This window comes from Microcaecilia unicolor, chromosome 5, assembly GCF_901765095.1.
Source record: "Microcaecilia unicolor chromosome 5, aMicUni1.1, whole genome shotgun sequence".
NCBI classification, from domain to species: domain Eukaryota; kingdom Metazoa; phylum Chordata; class Amphibia; order Gymnophiona; family Siphonopidae; genus Microcaecilia; species Microcaecilia unicolor.
This window is the reverse complement of record NC_044035.1, coordinates 251,667,925-251,685,733: the sequence shown is the minus strand read 5'-3', so window position 1 is coordinate 251,685,733 and position 17,809 is coordinate 251,667,925. Positions and strand designations below refer to the sequence as shown.

At 44.2% G+C, this 17,809-nt stretch overlaps 1 protein-coding gene across 2 annotated transcripts in view; it reads left to right on the top strand.

Moving 5' to 3' along the window:
* STXBP5L (syntaxin binding protein 5 like) overlaps window positions 1-17,809 on the top strand; it is a 663,841-nt gene that overhangs the window by 200,746 nt on the left and 445,286 nt on the right. For both annotated transcript variants that reach the window (XM_030203985.1, XM_030203984.1), the window contains exon 8: window positions 6,377-6,500. In XM_030203985.1, the coding sequence (XP_030059845.1) occupies window positions 6,377-6,500 (124 nt within the window). The remainder of the gene's footprint in view (window positions 1-6,376; window positions 6,501-17,809) is intronic.

The window sequence follows — 17,809 nt, the reverse complement described above, 5'->3', positions numbered from 1 at the left end:
GGAGCAGGTCTTAAATCACACGAATGAGTCCAACGAAATTCTCCTTCCAGCAATGCAGCTGTAGATGGCACTGTTTGGAGACTATACGGTCCCGTATAGATTGGGTCTTGCATCATGCTTCAGAAGGATGCCAAAGTGGAGTAAATAAGGGTGCTTTGAATGAAAACAATAAAACAAGTAAGCAGAGCAATGAGGACTTAATAGTTGTTTATAGGCATGAGGTCATAAAGGTCAGTTTCCAACAAGTGAAACAATCTGGCCAGTTCTTAAACAAAATGGCATTAGCTCAATGCTGTTCTCAGGTTTTATACTTTATGTAAATCTAGTTAAAGTTAATTTAGAATAAAATCAATTGCTATTCTAGCCTATCAAGAAATGCTAAATAGTAGTAGTAGTAGTAGTAATATATCATAATTCATATACATTTCCCTGTTCAAACACTTCCACATACGTCCACATATATATTCATTTACTCAGACTGTCTAACCAACTTACAGTGTACTTTCTAGATATTCTGCCATGTGACTTTTCACAATATGTACTGTTAAACAGTGCATCCAACTTGCACATTAACAGCTAACACCTTTTACAATGTTGCATTACAAATCATTAAGTTAAACATCTCTGTAACCTTTCACATAGAATTACCTAAGAATGAATGGGAATTTTCATCCATCTGCTTCACAATTTGACTCCCTGCAATTCAAAACATACTGTAAATCTTTATCATGGTAGTTCCCTCTGGTGGCTGAAATAAGGAGGAAAACAGTAGCTATTTGTAAGGTAGGGGAAAAAGTTTTCAAATTTAGATAATATAAAACAAAGTGGGAAAGTTTGCACTCAGATAATGGTAACAAGGTATCTCTTATGCAGTGAAAGAGAAGGCAATTTAAACAAATTAGGGCAAACTAGAGCAGCACAAAACAGTTTCAGGCAAGGCACATAAAAAACTAAACAACTTCATAATCTAAAAGCTCATTTAGGTACACTCTTCCTGGGAGGTATGTCTCTGAAATCTAAATTACCTAGGGTACAGAACATACATATGCATACCTCTATCATGAGACCTAAGAGGTAAACACTTTTAATATTTCAATTTAAAGGTAGAAAGCATGAGCCTGGCAGGAAATCTAATAGCTAATGGAAAAACTATCTAGCGATGAAACATACTACAGAGAATTCAGAACAAGTAATGGCAAGCTTTGAATCCAATCTAATAAAATAGAGCTGTAAAAAATACAATCCTGCATCCTTGGCTGACCTTTACAAAATATAGATCAGGCAAGAAAGAGCCTATAATTTGGAAATTAAAGATTGTATTGCATTTTAAATATCCCTCTGCTGTGTGAATCGGGCCCTTGAAACACAAAGCAGTTGGAAGGTATGATATGCCACATACTGTAAAAGAAAAACAAATGTGGTGTAATTTAAATATAAAATGCAATTAAATCAGCCGTAATAGGGACAGCCGTATAATCCCATAAGACTTGAGTAAAATAAAAAAAAAAAATCATACAGGACATTAATGGGCAAACAAATCTGCACAGCTGAAATAAAGTAGCTAAAGGCAGGAAAAACAGTTTATTTCAAAGGAAAGGTCTCTGTACAATAAAGTTCAGGAATCTCTAAATATATAGGCAGCTGAATTCTCCATGAAAGAAAATACAAACTGGCCAGCCTGCACTCACGCCCACACATAGTGATGAAGAATAGCAAATGAAAGAAAAAAAAATCCCTCTTTCCCCTACTAAGTGACATCACAAGAAACACGGACAAATAGTCTCCCTGTCTGTACAATAACTCAAGCACTTTTTCTCACTTCATTCCAAAGCAAACAGTATTAAATGCTGTGACAAGCTGTTAGCCCTCTCACAAATATCCAAGTCTCTCAACAAGACTACAAGAGAAACGGGGCAGGAAAAATACCTCTTTAGACTTTAGCAGTTTATGGCATTTTACATTGTACAATTTAATATCCTGAGCTATTAAGGGAAGAACAGTACATACGCAAACTACAGATACAGACTTTTTATCATGCTCCCACGTCCACAAATCATTTACAAGGGCTTTCTGCAATAAAGAATTACTGGTGCACACAATTTTAAATACACTATCTATTTCCTACTCTCAATGAAAGTAGTTGAGAAGTAAAAATTAACTTCCCCTATCAAAATCAACATAAAAAAATAACAATACTTACAAGCCGGCTTCAAAATTCCATACGTGCACCAATTGTACCTTCGACGCGTCCACACTGCTCACCACACTTATGCCAGTAACCACAGCCACCGAACCTTTTGCAGTGAACTTCAACATACCCTGCAAGATCTTCACATCATATCAACTCCAGAGAAATCCATTTTTCTGAGCTATCAACAGTCTCCACAGACCAGCTGCAGGAATAGCCCCGACCTCTTTGATTAGGTTATTGGGACAATCAAGGGCTGTTAAGGGGGTAATCAAGTCGCTGCCCGAGGGTGCGAAATGCGTATATCCTTGTCCCTTGGGAGGGGAAACGCTTCAGCCCAATGGACTGAAAACAAGAGAGACAATTAGGCTTAGATATAGGCGCAACGAGTAAAAATATTTATTGGTATATCACTAAGCCAATACAAAATAATCGTTCTCTCTGGAGCAAGTTGTCATACAGCAAAGTCAGACGCAAACACTGAATAACAAAGTCTGCTCAGCTAACACTTTCCCAGCCATCACATATATACTGTTGTAAGTTTTGTTTCTCCTAAATCATGTGATTTCTCCTAAACTAAAAATCAGAAACTAGCCTGTGCCATATATGGATGTTCCTGTATATTATCAGTCTCTCCTGATCTGTGTGCACATACGCACACTGTGGCCATTGGCTAATTAGTTATCAGTACAGCGTGTAGTTAGCAACAGAGCAAAAAATACATATTACAATCACCTGTGTCCTTTCTCCCCCCAAACTGAAACATTCTGGACATCTTAGGCTCACTGTACAGTGCCATAGCGAGGGCTAATGACACCCGGGGCGGGTCGCCGCTGCGCACCCCCCCCCCCCGGGTGCAGCACGGTGTGACCCCCCCCCTATCTGCGGCGCACCCCCCCTCCGGAGCGAACCCCCCGGATTGCGTTCTTACCTGCGGGAGGGCCGATCCGCCCCGAGTGCACGTCACTCGGAGCTGCGTTGGCCCTGCTGGTTCCCTGCTCTCTCTGCCCCGGAACAGGAAGTAACCTGTTCCGGGGCAGAGGGAGCAGGGAACCAGCGGGGCCGGCACCCCCCGAGCGCGTGCACCCGGGGCGGACCGCCCCTCCTGTCCCCCCTTCCTACGCCACTGTCACTGTATCTTCAGTCTCATCACCTCCCAAAGTTACATCCACCTTATATGAAAGGCCTGCTCAGCTCCAGCCAAATATGCATCCTTGAAGTGTCATTCCTCAGTTCCTGAGAAAGCACTGTATGTTACAAAGATGCTAACTTGTGAGAACCAAACAGAGCAATGTAACAGGCTTTTGTAACAGGCCTAGCATAGGACAGGAATATACACTGATCACATGGCTTCAACAGTTGTTTTCTTCATGCCACAGTCCCTTGCAGTCTTTGTAGAATAATAGTCATTTTTGAACAGTAAACGTTTTCCCTGTCTCAGTCAGAGACCAGTGTAAAGTAATCTTCAGCCTCACAGCCTTTCTTAGCTACTTCCTTAACTCACACCTAGTAATTTTTTTTTAAATTTAACCAACATCATACAGAGCAGAATAAGGCAATCCGCACAATGTACAAACAATAAATGCATAATTATATGTAACAGATAAAAGGAACGCACTGTTCTCTAAACAGTTCTTAGCTAAGTACAGCTCCGTATGAACATTTTCTCATTATAAATCCCCCCCCCCCCTGCCTAACTCTTGTTCAAGGCATTGTCTTGATCTTGTCAGATTGCTCCTACATTCCAATAATGGACCTTAGGATGTTCAAAGGGATATGCAAAACAAATTTACATTTTCTTATAGCATTCCAGTAATCTGTACCTTTGAATAACATTATCCCAGAATCTTTTTGGCAGCTGTATGTTAATCATATTTAGACCTTTCCTTCATATTCACTTCATAAGTAGCTTGATTCTTTATCCTATAGTAGTTGAATTAGCACAGATAGTGTGATTGGACATTGGACTTTTAAGGCACTTATAAACAGAACTAATTTGGATTCACTATGGTTTCTTATTACTTTTAAAGTATTTCTCTGATCTTTCATATTGAAAGTGTAGAGTATGTTGGGTAGATCAGTGAGACAAATACTGATTTTTGAATTGCATTTTTTATAATGCAGAATGTGAAAAATGTAAAATGAGCTTGAAACACTTGCAATGTACCGTACATTTTCATGATACTACTGTCTGAAAATAGAGATCAAAATGATTTAAGGTAGGAGTTTCACTAGTCTACATGACATACTCTACACTTTCATAGAATCACAGAAAAGTGTAAAAGAATAGTTATAAAAATATTCAAAAAACTAGTTTTTGTGTTTTTTTTTCTGATTGAAGAACACCCTTTTTCATAGCAAACCCAAATTATCTCCTATAACAAAAATTGCCTTAAGGAACATAAGAATTTAAAGAGAGCCCTCCCCTGTCTCCACTGGGAATGAGGAGAAAATTTGTCTTTTAACAGGACAGAAGTATTGGTGCCTAAAGGTAATGATGGAACAGTAACCTAGCACAAAGCAGTAATAAAGTGAGTCATCAAGAAGGTCAATGTCCTCTATTCGGTCAGTCAAACATAGACTTGAATCCAGTAAAAATCTCTTAATACTTGAAGACTGCGGTTCACAGACAATTCTCAGCCAAATTGTCTCAGCCCAAAGAGTTTGAGCTATTCTGCCAAAAAGAAAGGGCAGAAACTGAATCCATCCCACTGTGCAAAGTTGGTAGACACTTATCCTAAATGATTCACGGCTGTTATTGTTGTGAAGACATTTCCACCAAAGTCCTGTGACAAGGGGTGTGAAGACTTGTTCGATTAAAAGTGGTTTCTTTTTCTTAACAACTTTTTGAATACTTCAGTAATTATTCTTTCATATTGAAATAGTATAGTATGTTGTGTAGATCAGTAAATAAACTCATAATTTCATGCATTTTAAATATTTTTTTAGACAGAATAAGGAAAATGTGTAACAATGTGAAAACTTTAACAAGGCACTGTATACTCAGATTAATAACTTTTTATGTGCTAGAGAGAGAGACACATATTTTCTTTATCTGTTTTATATAACCATTTCCCTAAAAGGCTTTGAAGTGGTTTATAACAGAATTTATAATCAACATGAGTTCATCACAAGCAAAAACAATAAGCAACCTGATACATAATTTTGCAAAATACAATGAATGCATAGGCATAGGAAAGTAAATTCGAAAGAGACAAACCTTACAGGAAAAAGCTCTGACTTGTATCTACTATGTAAACTCCAGCTGGAATTTCTCATATGATCAGAAATTTTAATTATTGAAATAACACATGCTGCCACATTGTATACTTGCTGAACTCTGGAACTGAGTTTTTGGCAGGCCAGTAGAAAAAACTAGGGGGCTTACCGCTTGCTCTTCCGGGACTACCACTGCCCCAATGCTTCCACCGGTGGCAGTCCCACCCCTAGAGCACTATTTCCAGGGGAAAAGGAAACCCCTGGAAATGGCTTGCAGGCTGGGAACCGGGCATCACCGTGCACTGCCCGGTTACTGCCAGGTTAGCTCAGGAGCCCTTATCGCCACATCATTGGGTGGCGAGCGATAAGGTGTCCCTGTCGCATGGCCATGTGGTAAGAGTTCTCTTACCGCTTGGCCATGTGTGCCTGTGGGCTTTTTACCTGTTGTGGTAAAAAGGGCCCCCGCCGCTAGTGCAGGGCCCTTTTTCTTGCAGCTTAGTAAAAGGACCCCTTAATAAGCTGTATTCAGGGCATGTAAAACTAAGTAACTTCCTCTCTTTTAAAATATGGCTGTGAATTATGGCTATGAATATTGAATATTTAAAAAGATGACTTATTAGTAGTAAAATCTGTTTCTGCTCCCAACCCAGCCTGTGGGAGGTACGCCCCTCCTGATGAGATCTTATATTTTGAACGAGGGGTTCGTATTTATTTTCAAAAAACTGTGAGATGGCTTGCCTATCTTGTAGTGCAGACGATCATCAAAGCTGGTTCTCTAACTTTTAAATGGATTGCAGTTCCAACATTCTAGATCAGTATGTTTTCCAGTAGATGTATATATTGTGTCATACATGTTTAGTGTGTTCAGTTTTGTTAAAATATTCAGTGCCGTATTCTTGATTGTCTTTAGAAAGATTTAAAATACGTTATCATATTTAGATTCAGTATTTTCACTCTTACTTTACTTAGGCTATTCATTCTGTTTCTTGGCACCATGAAGGGAGACATTTCATGTGCAGCCACTCTGATGGCAGTTTGACCCTTTGGAATCTGAAAAATCCTAGCAGACCATTCCAGGTTACAGTTCCACATGGTAAGCATGTTATTTCTAATTGTAAATATGTAAGATTATGTTCTCCAATATTTATCAGTTCTGATCATCTCGGCTAGCAGCCTGTGAGCTGGGCCAGACTCCTAAACATCATCTGTGCTTTCCCAAACCTTATGTGGATAACTGCAGAATGCACGTTAATTAGTTGCATTCCTGTTCTAAAAGATTCCACATACATGTATTCCTTTGCCACCAGTGAAACAGTATCTGTAATCCATAAATAAAAGCTAGGCAGCCTGTTCTTTGAGAAACAGAAACAGGTCCAATGAAAAGGTAACCAAAATATGAAAATGAATCTGATTCACCAATAAAATGTAAACAGTATCTGATGGTTATGCACTATGGATGTCCTGAAAACTATGGTAAATTGTGACATATGGATTAGTTACCCACCATTGGCATAAATGTTGCAAAGCAATTAGGATTTTTGATGGGAGTAGTGAAGAATTGTGGAGTTTGGAAATATTACATTGATTACATATGAGAATATCTGACGATATGTTAAAAAATTAGAGCAGAAATTATGGAGCAGAAAGAAGAAATGGTTTGTAATATAGTAAAGTAGTAGTAAATGATGGCAGGTAAAGGCCAGACTGAATGGGCCATTTTGACCATCTTCTGTCATTTACTATTTTACAATGTTTCAATTTCTTTTTATCTTTGGCATTTTCTCCATATTCCCTTCTATGTCTCCTTGAGGGAAATTTTAGAAAGGGCTGTATAAGTTGAGGTCTCAAGTAGGTTCTTACAGCACTAAAGGCCTATTTTGTAGAGACATTATGCACAATAACAGATGTGAATATGTACCTGTATGTCTGAGGCTTTTAGTGCACATACTTTATGAAGTGAAACATAGGTGCATAAAATTCCCCAGAATGTCATCTTTAAAAATACATGAAAGTGTGTATATTCAATTTCATCTCTGCTAGACCAGTCTAGACAAGTGGGTTGAGTACAGTGGTGTGCTGGTAAATGTTTAACAATAGGCTCTTTCTCTGGGCCATTGGCGTAGCCAGATCTAACATTTTGGGTGGGCACTGTGTATATATAGGTATGAGTAGTGTTTCTTGGGATACTACAAAATAATGCATTAGAATGCACTTGATGATGGATTTCTAAGTAGTATGCCCAACATCTGCCCTTCATCAACATACAGAAAAACCAATATTTTTAAATATAGTTACATTATCCCACATCTTAAACTTGACCAGGCGTAAGTATAATGGCAAACATCTCAACACACATGACAGGATCCTACAATATAATTACAGCAATGATATTATCCTTCAAACTTGGCTCCCCTACCCCTCCATCCAGCCCCATAGCCCAGTATCAGCCCTTCTCTATCCTACCCCCACCCCTCTCTGTAGCCTAGTGTCAGTCCTATTCTATCCTCTACCCATCCCCCCATAGTCTGGAATCTCCCCCCCCCCCCCACCCTGAAGCACACAAGCATTAAATATAAAACCTTTTGTTTTTTTAATGTCCTGGGCACTGCAGAGGCCACCCCCACCCAGGAACCTGCCTACATTAAATATAAAGGTTTTTCCTTAGCGTACGCAGCAGATGAATCCAAGAACTGGTGGGTTGTGTCCATCTACCAGCAGGTGGAGATAGATATTACAAAGCTGAAGGCAGTGATACCAGACGGCCAACTCCTCCTTCACCTCAGTACATCTCTATCTCCAGTAGGTGGTGGACGGCGCTTCAGTAGCTCCTGGATTTGTCTGTTGGGGATACTCCTGGGTCCTGTGGGCCAGTTGAGTTTAGGGGTGTCTGGCTGGTGGTGCCGACTTTGGGGGGCATACTTAGTCTTCTGGGTCCCTGCTTCACCTGTTCCCCCCTTGCCTCACGGTCTTTAAAGCTCTAGCCTTCCTCACCAGTAAAAAAAAAACAAGAGAGCTCCTTTGCCGTCATTTGGTGTTAAAAAAAAAAAAAAAAAAAAAAACAAGATTTCTGACAGGACCATGCAGAACAGGGTTTCCCTGTCTTAGTGCTATGCTTTAGGTCTGTGTGCCAGTTGGGCAGCAGGCTGCTGTGCTGTGGGACTCGCTTCTCCTCCGGAGACACCTGCTGTTTGGTGAGTCCCTGCCTTTCTCTTTTCAGCGCGGGGGTACCATGCTTTAATGTGGGCGATGCTGGTGTTTGAAAGCTATTCCCGCTGTGGTACCAGATGCTCCGCAGCGGGACTCTGTGTGGTGGTGTGTTTGAACGCTGGGGAGGGAAGTGCTGAAGTTCCCCTTTTCCTGCGCTAGAATTGTGGGAACGCGCGCCTTTTTGCTGGCGCGGCTCTCTTTTTTCCTGATATCAACTCTGATCCTTTCCCACCCTGCGGACTTGATGTGGGTGGGGGGATGGGCGGCTTCTCCTAAAGGACCTTGTGTTCCATTAGAGACTGCTGGTACAGGGGATTCCCCTTTATTTTCTCCAGCCTTTGGTTTCCTTTACCAAAATCACTGTTGAGTCAGAAACTGTTTTGCATGTAGCGGGGCAGTGGCACAAATTTTTTCAAACTGCCCCCACTATGCAAAGGGATCCAAGGGAAGAGCAGAATTACTTTAAGCGGTTTCTATATCTTCTGAGCAGAATCTCCTGTGCTCTGGCCCCTTATTTGAACCTTCCTTCTTAAAAGAGCTTGGCGTCAGTAGCCCTTTTCGTGATTGGGGGAGTTTTATGCTCATCTCGGGCAGATGGTTCTAGAGGGCTAAGTTTTCCAGAAGAAATCTGATGGTCCTGCGATGTGCCTTGTTATTTTTGGGAGCACGTCAGCCACTGGGGTCTTCTCTGGGGCAGGGGATTTATGACCCCCCCCAGCTCTTCTTCTGCTCTGTATGCCTATATGTTGCAGAAGTCTGGTAGGGGAACTAACAGTTCCTTTTAGTTCAGCCTTTGGAGTTGTCTGGCTTGTTTCCTGTCTCAGTCTCTTCGGATGGACCTGCCCCAAAGAGGGGATGTTTTCTCTCCAGCTCAGCAGTAGGTCCATTTCTCCCCTGTCTTACCTCTATTCAAAGGGAGTCTTTCTGCACAGTGGCGTTCCTAGGGGGTGGCGGTGGGTGCGGTCCGCCCCGGTGCACGCTGCTGGGGGGGGTGGGGGTGCCGCCGCGCGCCTGCCTGTCCTTCGTTCGTTCCATGCTCCCTCTGCCCCGGAGCAGTTCCTGTTCCGGGGCAGAGGGAGCATGGAACGAACGAAGGACAGGCGCGCGCGGCACCCCCCCCCCCCCCCGCGGCGGGCCCTCGGGGGGGGGGGGGGTTCTTTCGCGGGGGGGGGGGTCGCGCTGCACCCAGGGGGCGGGGCGCATCGGCGATCCACCCCGGGTGTCAGCCCCCCTAAGAACATCACTGTTTCTGCACAAAGGCAGCAAGAATCACCTGAGCTGGAAAGCCATGTTTGCCTAATTGAGTATATTGATAGCAATAGGCATCACTGTCTCTGATGAGTTTAGATTTTCTTATAGTTCCTGCATTGGCTAAGGCTGTTCCTGGTGTGAGAAACAGTGAACAGCATCGGAGCAGGGCTCCTTGTATGTTGGGCCTCTGAAAGGGTCTATTTAGTGTTTTTATTTACAGACCTTTCTGTCCCCTCAGTCAGTGGCGTAGCCAGACCTAACATTTTGGGTGGGCCCAGAGCTAATATGGGTGGGCACTATGTATATGGGTGTGAGTAGTGTTTCTTGGGACACTCTTAAATAATGCCTTAGAGTGCACTTGATGACAGATTTTTAATAAACAGTCTGCCCAGCAGTTGTCCTGCATCAACATAAACCACATACATACTTTGAACCTGTGTTGCAAACTTTAACACCACCAGTTCTGAACACACAAATACCAATAACAGCACCTTTATGTTTTTCATTATCATGTAACCCAAAATCCTTCTGTAATACCAAACGTCTATTCTCTTCTTATTTCCACTATTCATGATGTATTGTAAGCCACATTGAGCCTGCAAAGAGGTGGTAAACTGTGGGATACAAATGCAATAAATAAAATAATATACACAACAGCAATGTGTTCCATTGGAACAAAACAGACAAGTCAGACTGATACAGATCCCATACAAACCATATACCAGCAGAATCTCTCACCTGGGTCACATGCAGAACACAGATTAACCCTCATCAATTGAGAATAGAGGACCAAATTTTAAAATTGGCCTGTAGCTCAGTATCAGCCTTGCCCTTCCCAACCCCCATTCCTCTCTGTAGCCTGGCATCAGCCCTGCCCTTCCCTAAACCCATCCATCCCTATAGCCCAGCATCAGCCCTACCCTCCCCCCCATCACATCATCCCTGTAGCCATCTCCCCTACCCTTCCCAATCTCTACCCCCCCCCCCCCCCACCCTGATGCACACCAGCATTAAATATAAAACCCACCAACATTTATATTTAATGTTGATGGGTTTCTCGGTAGGGGGTGGTCTCTGTCTGCAGTGCCCAAGTTTTTTAAAAAAAGTTTTATATATGAACATTTTTTTTAACGTCCTTGGCACTACAGAGCCCACCCCACCCAGAAACCCACCAACATTAAATACACAACATTTTTGTTTAAACCTGGTATTATACAAATTAAAACATTTTTGTTACCTGGTCTTGAGCTTCCTATAGAGATCTATTGCCCCCGATGAGGTCCTAATGAGTGTGCACGTGGGATTCCAGGTTCTAGGCCCGATTCCCCAAGCATAGCAGCAAGAATGTTAAAAAAGCAGGCAGGAAGGCTTCTGAATGGCTGCATGTTGCTGTGCAGCCTAACTGGTGCCAGGATCCAAATTACTGAAGCTATTCATCTCCAATTATCACATAAACTTCAAGATGTATTCCTTGTGCAGCCAGAAATCACCCCATCCTTTCCCCTGTAAGCCACATTTTGTAATTTTGAGCCTAAAGCGGCCCTTACACTCCCATTCCCCCCCCCCCCCCCCCCCCCCCCCCACACACACTTATTTCGGCCCATTTCTGAGAAACCGGAGATGAGGGGGAAAGAGAAAATGTTTTACTCTAGTCTGCACTGCAGGCAGTTCAAATTCACAATTCACCATTAATTTCGTGTAAAATAACATATCTAGACGGCACAAAAATAATAAAAACAAAGGGGGAGTAAGAAGAGGAGAGACAGAACGGGTGACCTAAATTCAACTAATATGAACACATTTTAGAAATAAATAAAATGGGAGCTAGAAATAATTTAAAAATAATGAGAGAAGATAATTGTTTAAAACTAAAACTAAAGGCAAAATACAATAGGAGGACAGAAAGCGTGAGAAGGGCAGGGCATAAAGGTGGTATATGTGGAATAAACAAACATCATATGAACCTGTGATTGCAAGAGAAGAACAACTGTGGGTCTGGCCAAAGGAGAAGAAAAAAAAAAGCAGAGCCAAGTACTGCAAGGGAAGAAGCACCCTTACCTGAATATTAAAAAAAGAGAAAAGCTCTGGAGGAGACCTGCAAAGAGCTCAGCAGGATTTAAAAACACCCTGAGAGAAAGCAAATAATGAGCCCCTATATAAACTCAGCAGGGAGACAGGAGACTGTTAGGCTGTTCAATCGCCTCAGATCTCTCCGTAGTTAGATGTAATCAGTGCAGATAAACTCAGCAGGGAGACAGTAGGCAGATAGGCTGGTTCAATCGCAGCTCGGTTATGGGCATTCAGTCACCTCCGATCCCTCCCTGGTGTTTCAGTCAGTGGCCGGAGTCAGAGTAGCAATATAAACAACAACTGGAGAAGCGATTGACTCAGGGAGAGCCCGATGGAATAATGAGAGCCGGACAAGGAAACTGAGAGTGAGCTGCTGACGCCTAAAAAGACAGGTACCGATTGGCGGGTCAGAGAGACTGCGCGGGCCTGTGCTGAGATTGGGTGGGCCTGGGCCCACCCAGGCCCACCCATAGCTATGCCCCTGTCCTCAGTTTTTCTCTGGGGCCAGTTGCTTGAACAGCTTGGAAGGTTCCCTCCTTCCTTTGTGAAACTCTTTTTTTTTTTTTTTTTTTATACTGGCAGTACAGGCATTTCCTATGAGCACACAACCCTGAGTGTGCCTGATCTCTGATCTTGGAAGCTCAGCAGGGTTGAGCCTCGCTGGTTTCTTTCTACTTGGATGGGAGACTTCCTGGGAATACCAGGTTCAGTAGGTTTTCTTTTTTTTTCTGCACCTTTTGCTCCTTTACAAACGGGAGTTTCCAGGCTTAGTGCCTTTGGCTCCACATTTCTGTGGGAAATGTTACATATTGTTATTTTCTGGGGCTAGTGCTCTGGTCTCCATGGTAACCATGGAACCTCAGTGCTGTCATGGGGGCATTTGCCCCAGGTGCCGTAGCTTTTTTTTTGTTGTTATATTTGTACCCCGCGCTTTTCCCCACTCATGGCAGGCTCAATATGGCTTACATGGGGCAATGGAGGGTTAAGTGACTTGCCCAGAGTCACAAGGAGCTGCCTGTGCCTGAAGTGGGAATCGAACTCAGTTCCTCAGTTCCCCAGGACCAAAGTCCACCACCCTAACCAGTAGGCTACTCCTCAGCAGTTCTTTCCATATCCGGGACAGTTTACACTAGGCTACAGTGTCAATGGTTAGCTTTGGTGGTTTCCCACAGCAGCTCTGCTCTTCTAGTTTTGCTGTGGTGGTTTCCCACAGCAGCTCTGCTCTTCTAGTTTTGCTCTCTGACATTGATCAAACTATTGCATTCCAGCTGCAGCTTCCACTGTGGCACCTCTGGCTAGCTGTTTGTTGCAATGTCTGTAAGGCTTTTGTTTCTCTTTTGTACTTTTGTTTATATTGGACAGCTAGCTATGTTCTGTTATGATTCTGCTGGATCGGCAGGAAATTTTTGGGACTCACTCCTGATTGGCTTGTCAGGGGCTGAGCCAGCAGACGTCAGAAGCCTGATCCATTTAAGCCTGCCTTTCCCTTGCAATCATTGCTTTGGCGTTGATTGCTTTGAATGCTTTGCTGAAGCCAGTCTGTGCTTGGTCGCTTGTGTTCATGTTGGAGTTTAGCCTTTCTCCTCTTGCTTGCTTATTCTGTGTGTGTGTTTGTGCTGGGTACTCCTAGCATGAGCCTGATTGCCTCACTCCCCACACCTGGTTTGCTTTCTCCTTCTCTAATGTAGTGCTATCTGGAGTAAACTTGTGCCTTGAGTCGTTTGTTTGTTTAACTTTCTCTCCCTGGGTGTTCCCTTTGTGGTGCTGAGCTTCTGCTCTGCTCCTTGTGGTTCTGCCTCCCCCTGTCCTTGTATTTTGCTCTTGTTTGTTTGAGTTCTCTTTGTTTGAGTTCTCTTTGTTTGCTGTAGCTGTCTCCTGTGTGCAGGGAGCAGCGTTCCTTTTCTGGTCTGTGTGTGTCAAGGCACCTTCCTCTGTTTGCTTACTCTCCCCTTTATCTTTGTCTGCTGAGTAGCTCTGCCCTGTTTTTTCCCTTTAGCAGTTCCCTTTTTCCCTTGGGGGTTGTGGGACCAGCTTTGTATATTCCTTAGGTAGTTCTCCATTTCCCTTGTATGCTGTATATTCAGCCTAGTGTTTTCCCTGTATCTTTATATGCTGTAGGTACAGCCTAGTTCTCTTATGTGCTGAATGGTTCAGCCTAGAGTATATTCCTATAGGTGGTTTTCCTTCCCCTTTTCCCTGAGTGCTGTAAGGTACAGCCTAGAGTGTTCCTATGAGTGGCTTCCCTTTTCCCTGAGTGCGTAATGTACAGCCTAGAGTGTTCCTGTAAGTGGCTTCCCCTTCCCTGTATTGTTGTATGCTGTAGGTACAGCCTAGTTCCCTTGTGTGCTGAATGGTTCAACCTACAGTGTATTCCTATAGTTGGTTTTCTTTTTCCTTGAGTGCTCTGTTGTATAAGCCTAGAGTGTTTTCTTCTGGGTCTTCCTGTATTCTTGTTCACCTGTGGCACAGCCTTGTATACCTTTAGGGGTTTCTGCCTCTCTCCCTTTCCTTTGTGACTTTACCGTTCTTTCTCCCTTCCCAGAGTGTGACTCGGTTCCCGGTCAGCCGTGAGGCCCGCCTGAATGCTCTAGCTCCCACTTTCTGGTGGTGCCTGTTGGCTGTTGTGAGTGTGCGGGGTTTGGTGGCTGGGGTGGTGCATAGGGCCTGTTCGGTCCATCCTAGGCCTTGGCCAAAATCCTATACTAGACCTCTGCCTGGGCTCAAGGGCTCATGTCCAGAATAACATATTCAGAGCTACTTCAGTTTAGCCTGCACTTCAATTTTCCCTGCACTTCTCCCTTAGGAAGTGTTTCTTTTCTTTCCTCTTTGGCCCCCTCATCTGCGGTTTCTCTGTTTTGCCTTTCTGAGCCCTCATGTTCAGTTCCAGGCTTTGCCTGTTGGCATGGCTATGGCTCCATTCACCGTAAGGACAGCATCAGAGTGCACCTCGCTCTAGACCAGATCTGAGAGTTTATCTTCACAGGTCTTCTCGGAATCCTTTAGCTGGGTGGTCACCCTTCAAATGAGCCACCTCAGGTCTTCTCGGAATCCTTTAGCTGGGTGGTCACCCTTCAAATGAGCCACCTCGTCCCATTCCAGACAGCTCTGGTACAATTTTTTTCTTGACCGAGGACTGGAGGATCTAGGTTCAGACTTGGGTGTGCAGTCTGCTCAGGGCGCTGAGTCCCTGGGCCTGGCTATGCATTCATGTCTTGGGTTCTGTGGCGGACACTTTGGAGGTAGTGTTGTGGGGCGGTGCTCAAAGATGACATCTACGGCTCTTGCTTCTCGACGGGTGGTCTCCTGTGTTCCAGGAGTGTCAGCAGTGTCTTCCGTGGCTGTTTTTGGTACACCTGCGCATGAACTGGTGGCTTCGCAATTCCTCCCTGTGGAAGCGATGCCTTGGCACCTCCACAATGGATGGTGGTGGTCACAGATGCGAGTCTCTCAGACTGGAGAGCCCTTTGTCTCCTCCTCCCGTCTCCGGGGTGTTGGGTGGCACAGGGGACGGTGTAGCCAATCTCCCACCTGGATCTGCGTGCTTGTGCCAGCTCCGCTGCCTGGACCTGCTTTTGGTGCTGTTCATCTTCTAGCACTTCTGACAACGTGCAGCGATGTCAGACTCAGAAGAAACTTTCGGCGCCAGCTTTACTGGAAGTTCTGAAAGAAATGAAAGGACCTCGGCTTGGCTGGCGGGGGTTGGGGGTCCCCCGCCAGCTGACGGAATTCTTTTACAGGCAGCCGGCAGCGGCAGGAGGACGCGGACCTCGGCTGGCGGGGGTTGGGGTCCCCCGCCAGCGAAGGTAGGCGACAGCAACGGCGGGGGGGAGGGTTGGCAGCGGTAGGGGGGTCCAGGGCGAAATCTGCGGGGGCCCAGGCCCCTGAGGCCCCACGCAGATACACCCCTGGCTGGACGGTGTTGGCTTTGGTGGCAGATTCCCTCCTGATCTGCTCTTGGAGTCAGAGCACATCATCAGGAGAGGGGGACCTGTGGCCACCACCAGAGAGGAGGACGGAGCCAGAGGAGCCGCAGAAGAAAGTGTATGAGTCTGTGACTGAGGAGGGTGGAGGTAGGGGGAGGGAGCCAGAGCGGAGCTTTGAGCTGCTGCAACCACATTGTCGTGCTTTATTGTTGCCAGCATTTTTATTTAATCTCACTTATATTTTCAAACATGCCAGCTTGTGCAGCATACGGATGTACACAGAAAAAGTATAACTTTTCATAGATAGAGTAGTAATTTGTTATAAGTGAGTCATTTGGAGGGGCTGGTTATAGTGACACCTTAGCATGTGTTGTATCATGAAGAGATTTTATTCTCCTGTTGAAGAACCACTAAAACAGACATCATGTTATGAGAATCAGGTGCTCAACATTCAGAGTTTCTATTTATTTATTTATAGCATCTATATCCCATATTAAACATGATTTAGATTGAAATCTGGGAGAAGCAAAACCTTTTTTCTGTTCCTAGATCAAAAGAGATAGATGGTTTGTGGTGTGAACTTACTCCTTTTGTTTTGTGGGTGGATTATGAATTTGTGCTAATTATAATTACGATGATACTGCAGATTATGGTGCTGATTGTGCTAATTATGCTGGTGCTGATTCTGTTTATGGTGATTATGATTACCTTATTAATATTCATATTGACCTTATTAATATTCATATTAATATTGGGCTGCTTTGGGGCTGGAAAAATTTCACCATCTGGCAACTCTGGGGGGCACCTGACTGACCAAGAGAGGGGTGAGACCAGGTTGTGGGAAGGAAGAGGGGGGTGCTCCTTAGGGATGAGGGTGCTACTTTTGCTAGCCTGCTGGTATAGCATGTCAGCAGCTGGCAGTTAGTCTGTCAGGAGAGCAAAGGGTTTAGTCTCATTGCAACTCTTCTGCTCCCCAGTACCACTTGTAATCAGCCTCCCGACCTTTGCTATTCCACCAGGTGCTAATGAAGGGGTCCGGGTTATTGGGTAGGGGACTGATAGTGGTTATGAGAGTGGGAGATGCCAGGATCTTGCCCTCTACTGTGCCTACTAGTGGGGTCCAATTAAGTACAGCTGGGTCTTTCAGGGGTGACAGGGGCAGGAGACGCTCATGGGTTGACTATTAGTAGGTCTGCATTCCTCCAGCTAATAGTGTTTGGGTGGGGGGCCATGGAATATGTCTTCTGGTGTCACCCTGTGGTTCTCTCCTTGAGAGACAAGTGGTTGGAGCTACCCTATAACACTGCTTACAGCTCTGAGAGGTGGAACCCACCATCTTCTAGACTCCTTTGAGGGTTAATTTATTTCTCCGAGGACAAGCAGGCTGAGTTATTCTCACACAGGGGTTAGCAATCATTGCCGGCCTGGGAATCAGCATAGGACATAGTAAAAAATTAAAAGATTTCCCAGATTCCCCAGAGCCTTCTGGCGTGCGTGCAGCAGCGCACTGCGCATGCGTGGACTGACTTGCTGTGCAAGCGCGTACCTCAGTTTCTTCTGCACGAGGAGTGATAGCTTTTTCTGTGGTTTCTCTCTTCGCGCCCGGGAAAGAACCTTCTTTAATTTTTAAGTGAGTTTTTTTCATTTGGTTTTCATTTAATTCTATTAAAAAAAAAAAAAAAAAAAGGTTTCCCTTTATTTTTTTCTTAGCTATGTTTTTCCATTTTTAAGTTTCCTTTCTTTTTTTGATAGCGGCCGTCTTTTAGGCCACGCAGTCTGGTCTCTCCCTTTTTGTGCCCTTTTTCTCAGCACAGTCGAGCTGTTTAATTTTGCTGGTGCTGTCTTCCCTTCCATGTCATTGAAGACTCCCAGCGGCTTCAAATGTTGTGCTCGGTGCAACCGGACCATCTCAGGTACAGATACACATTCTTAGTGTATCCAGTGTCTCGGG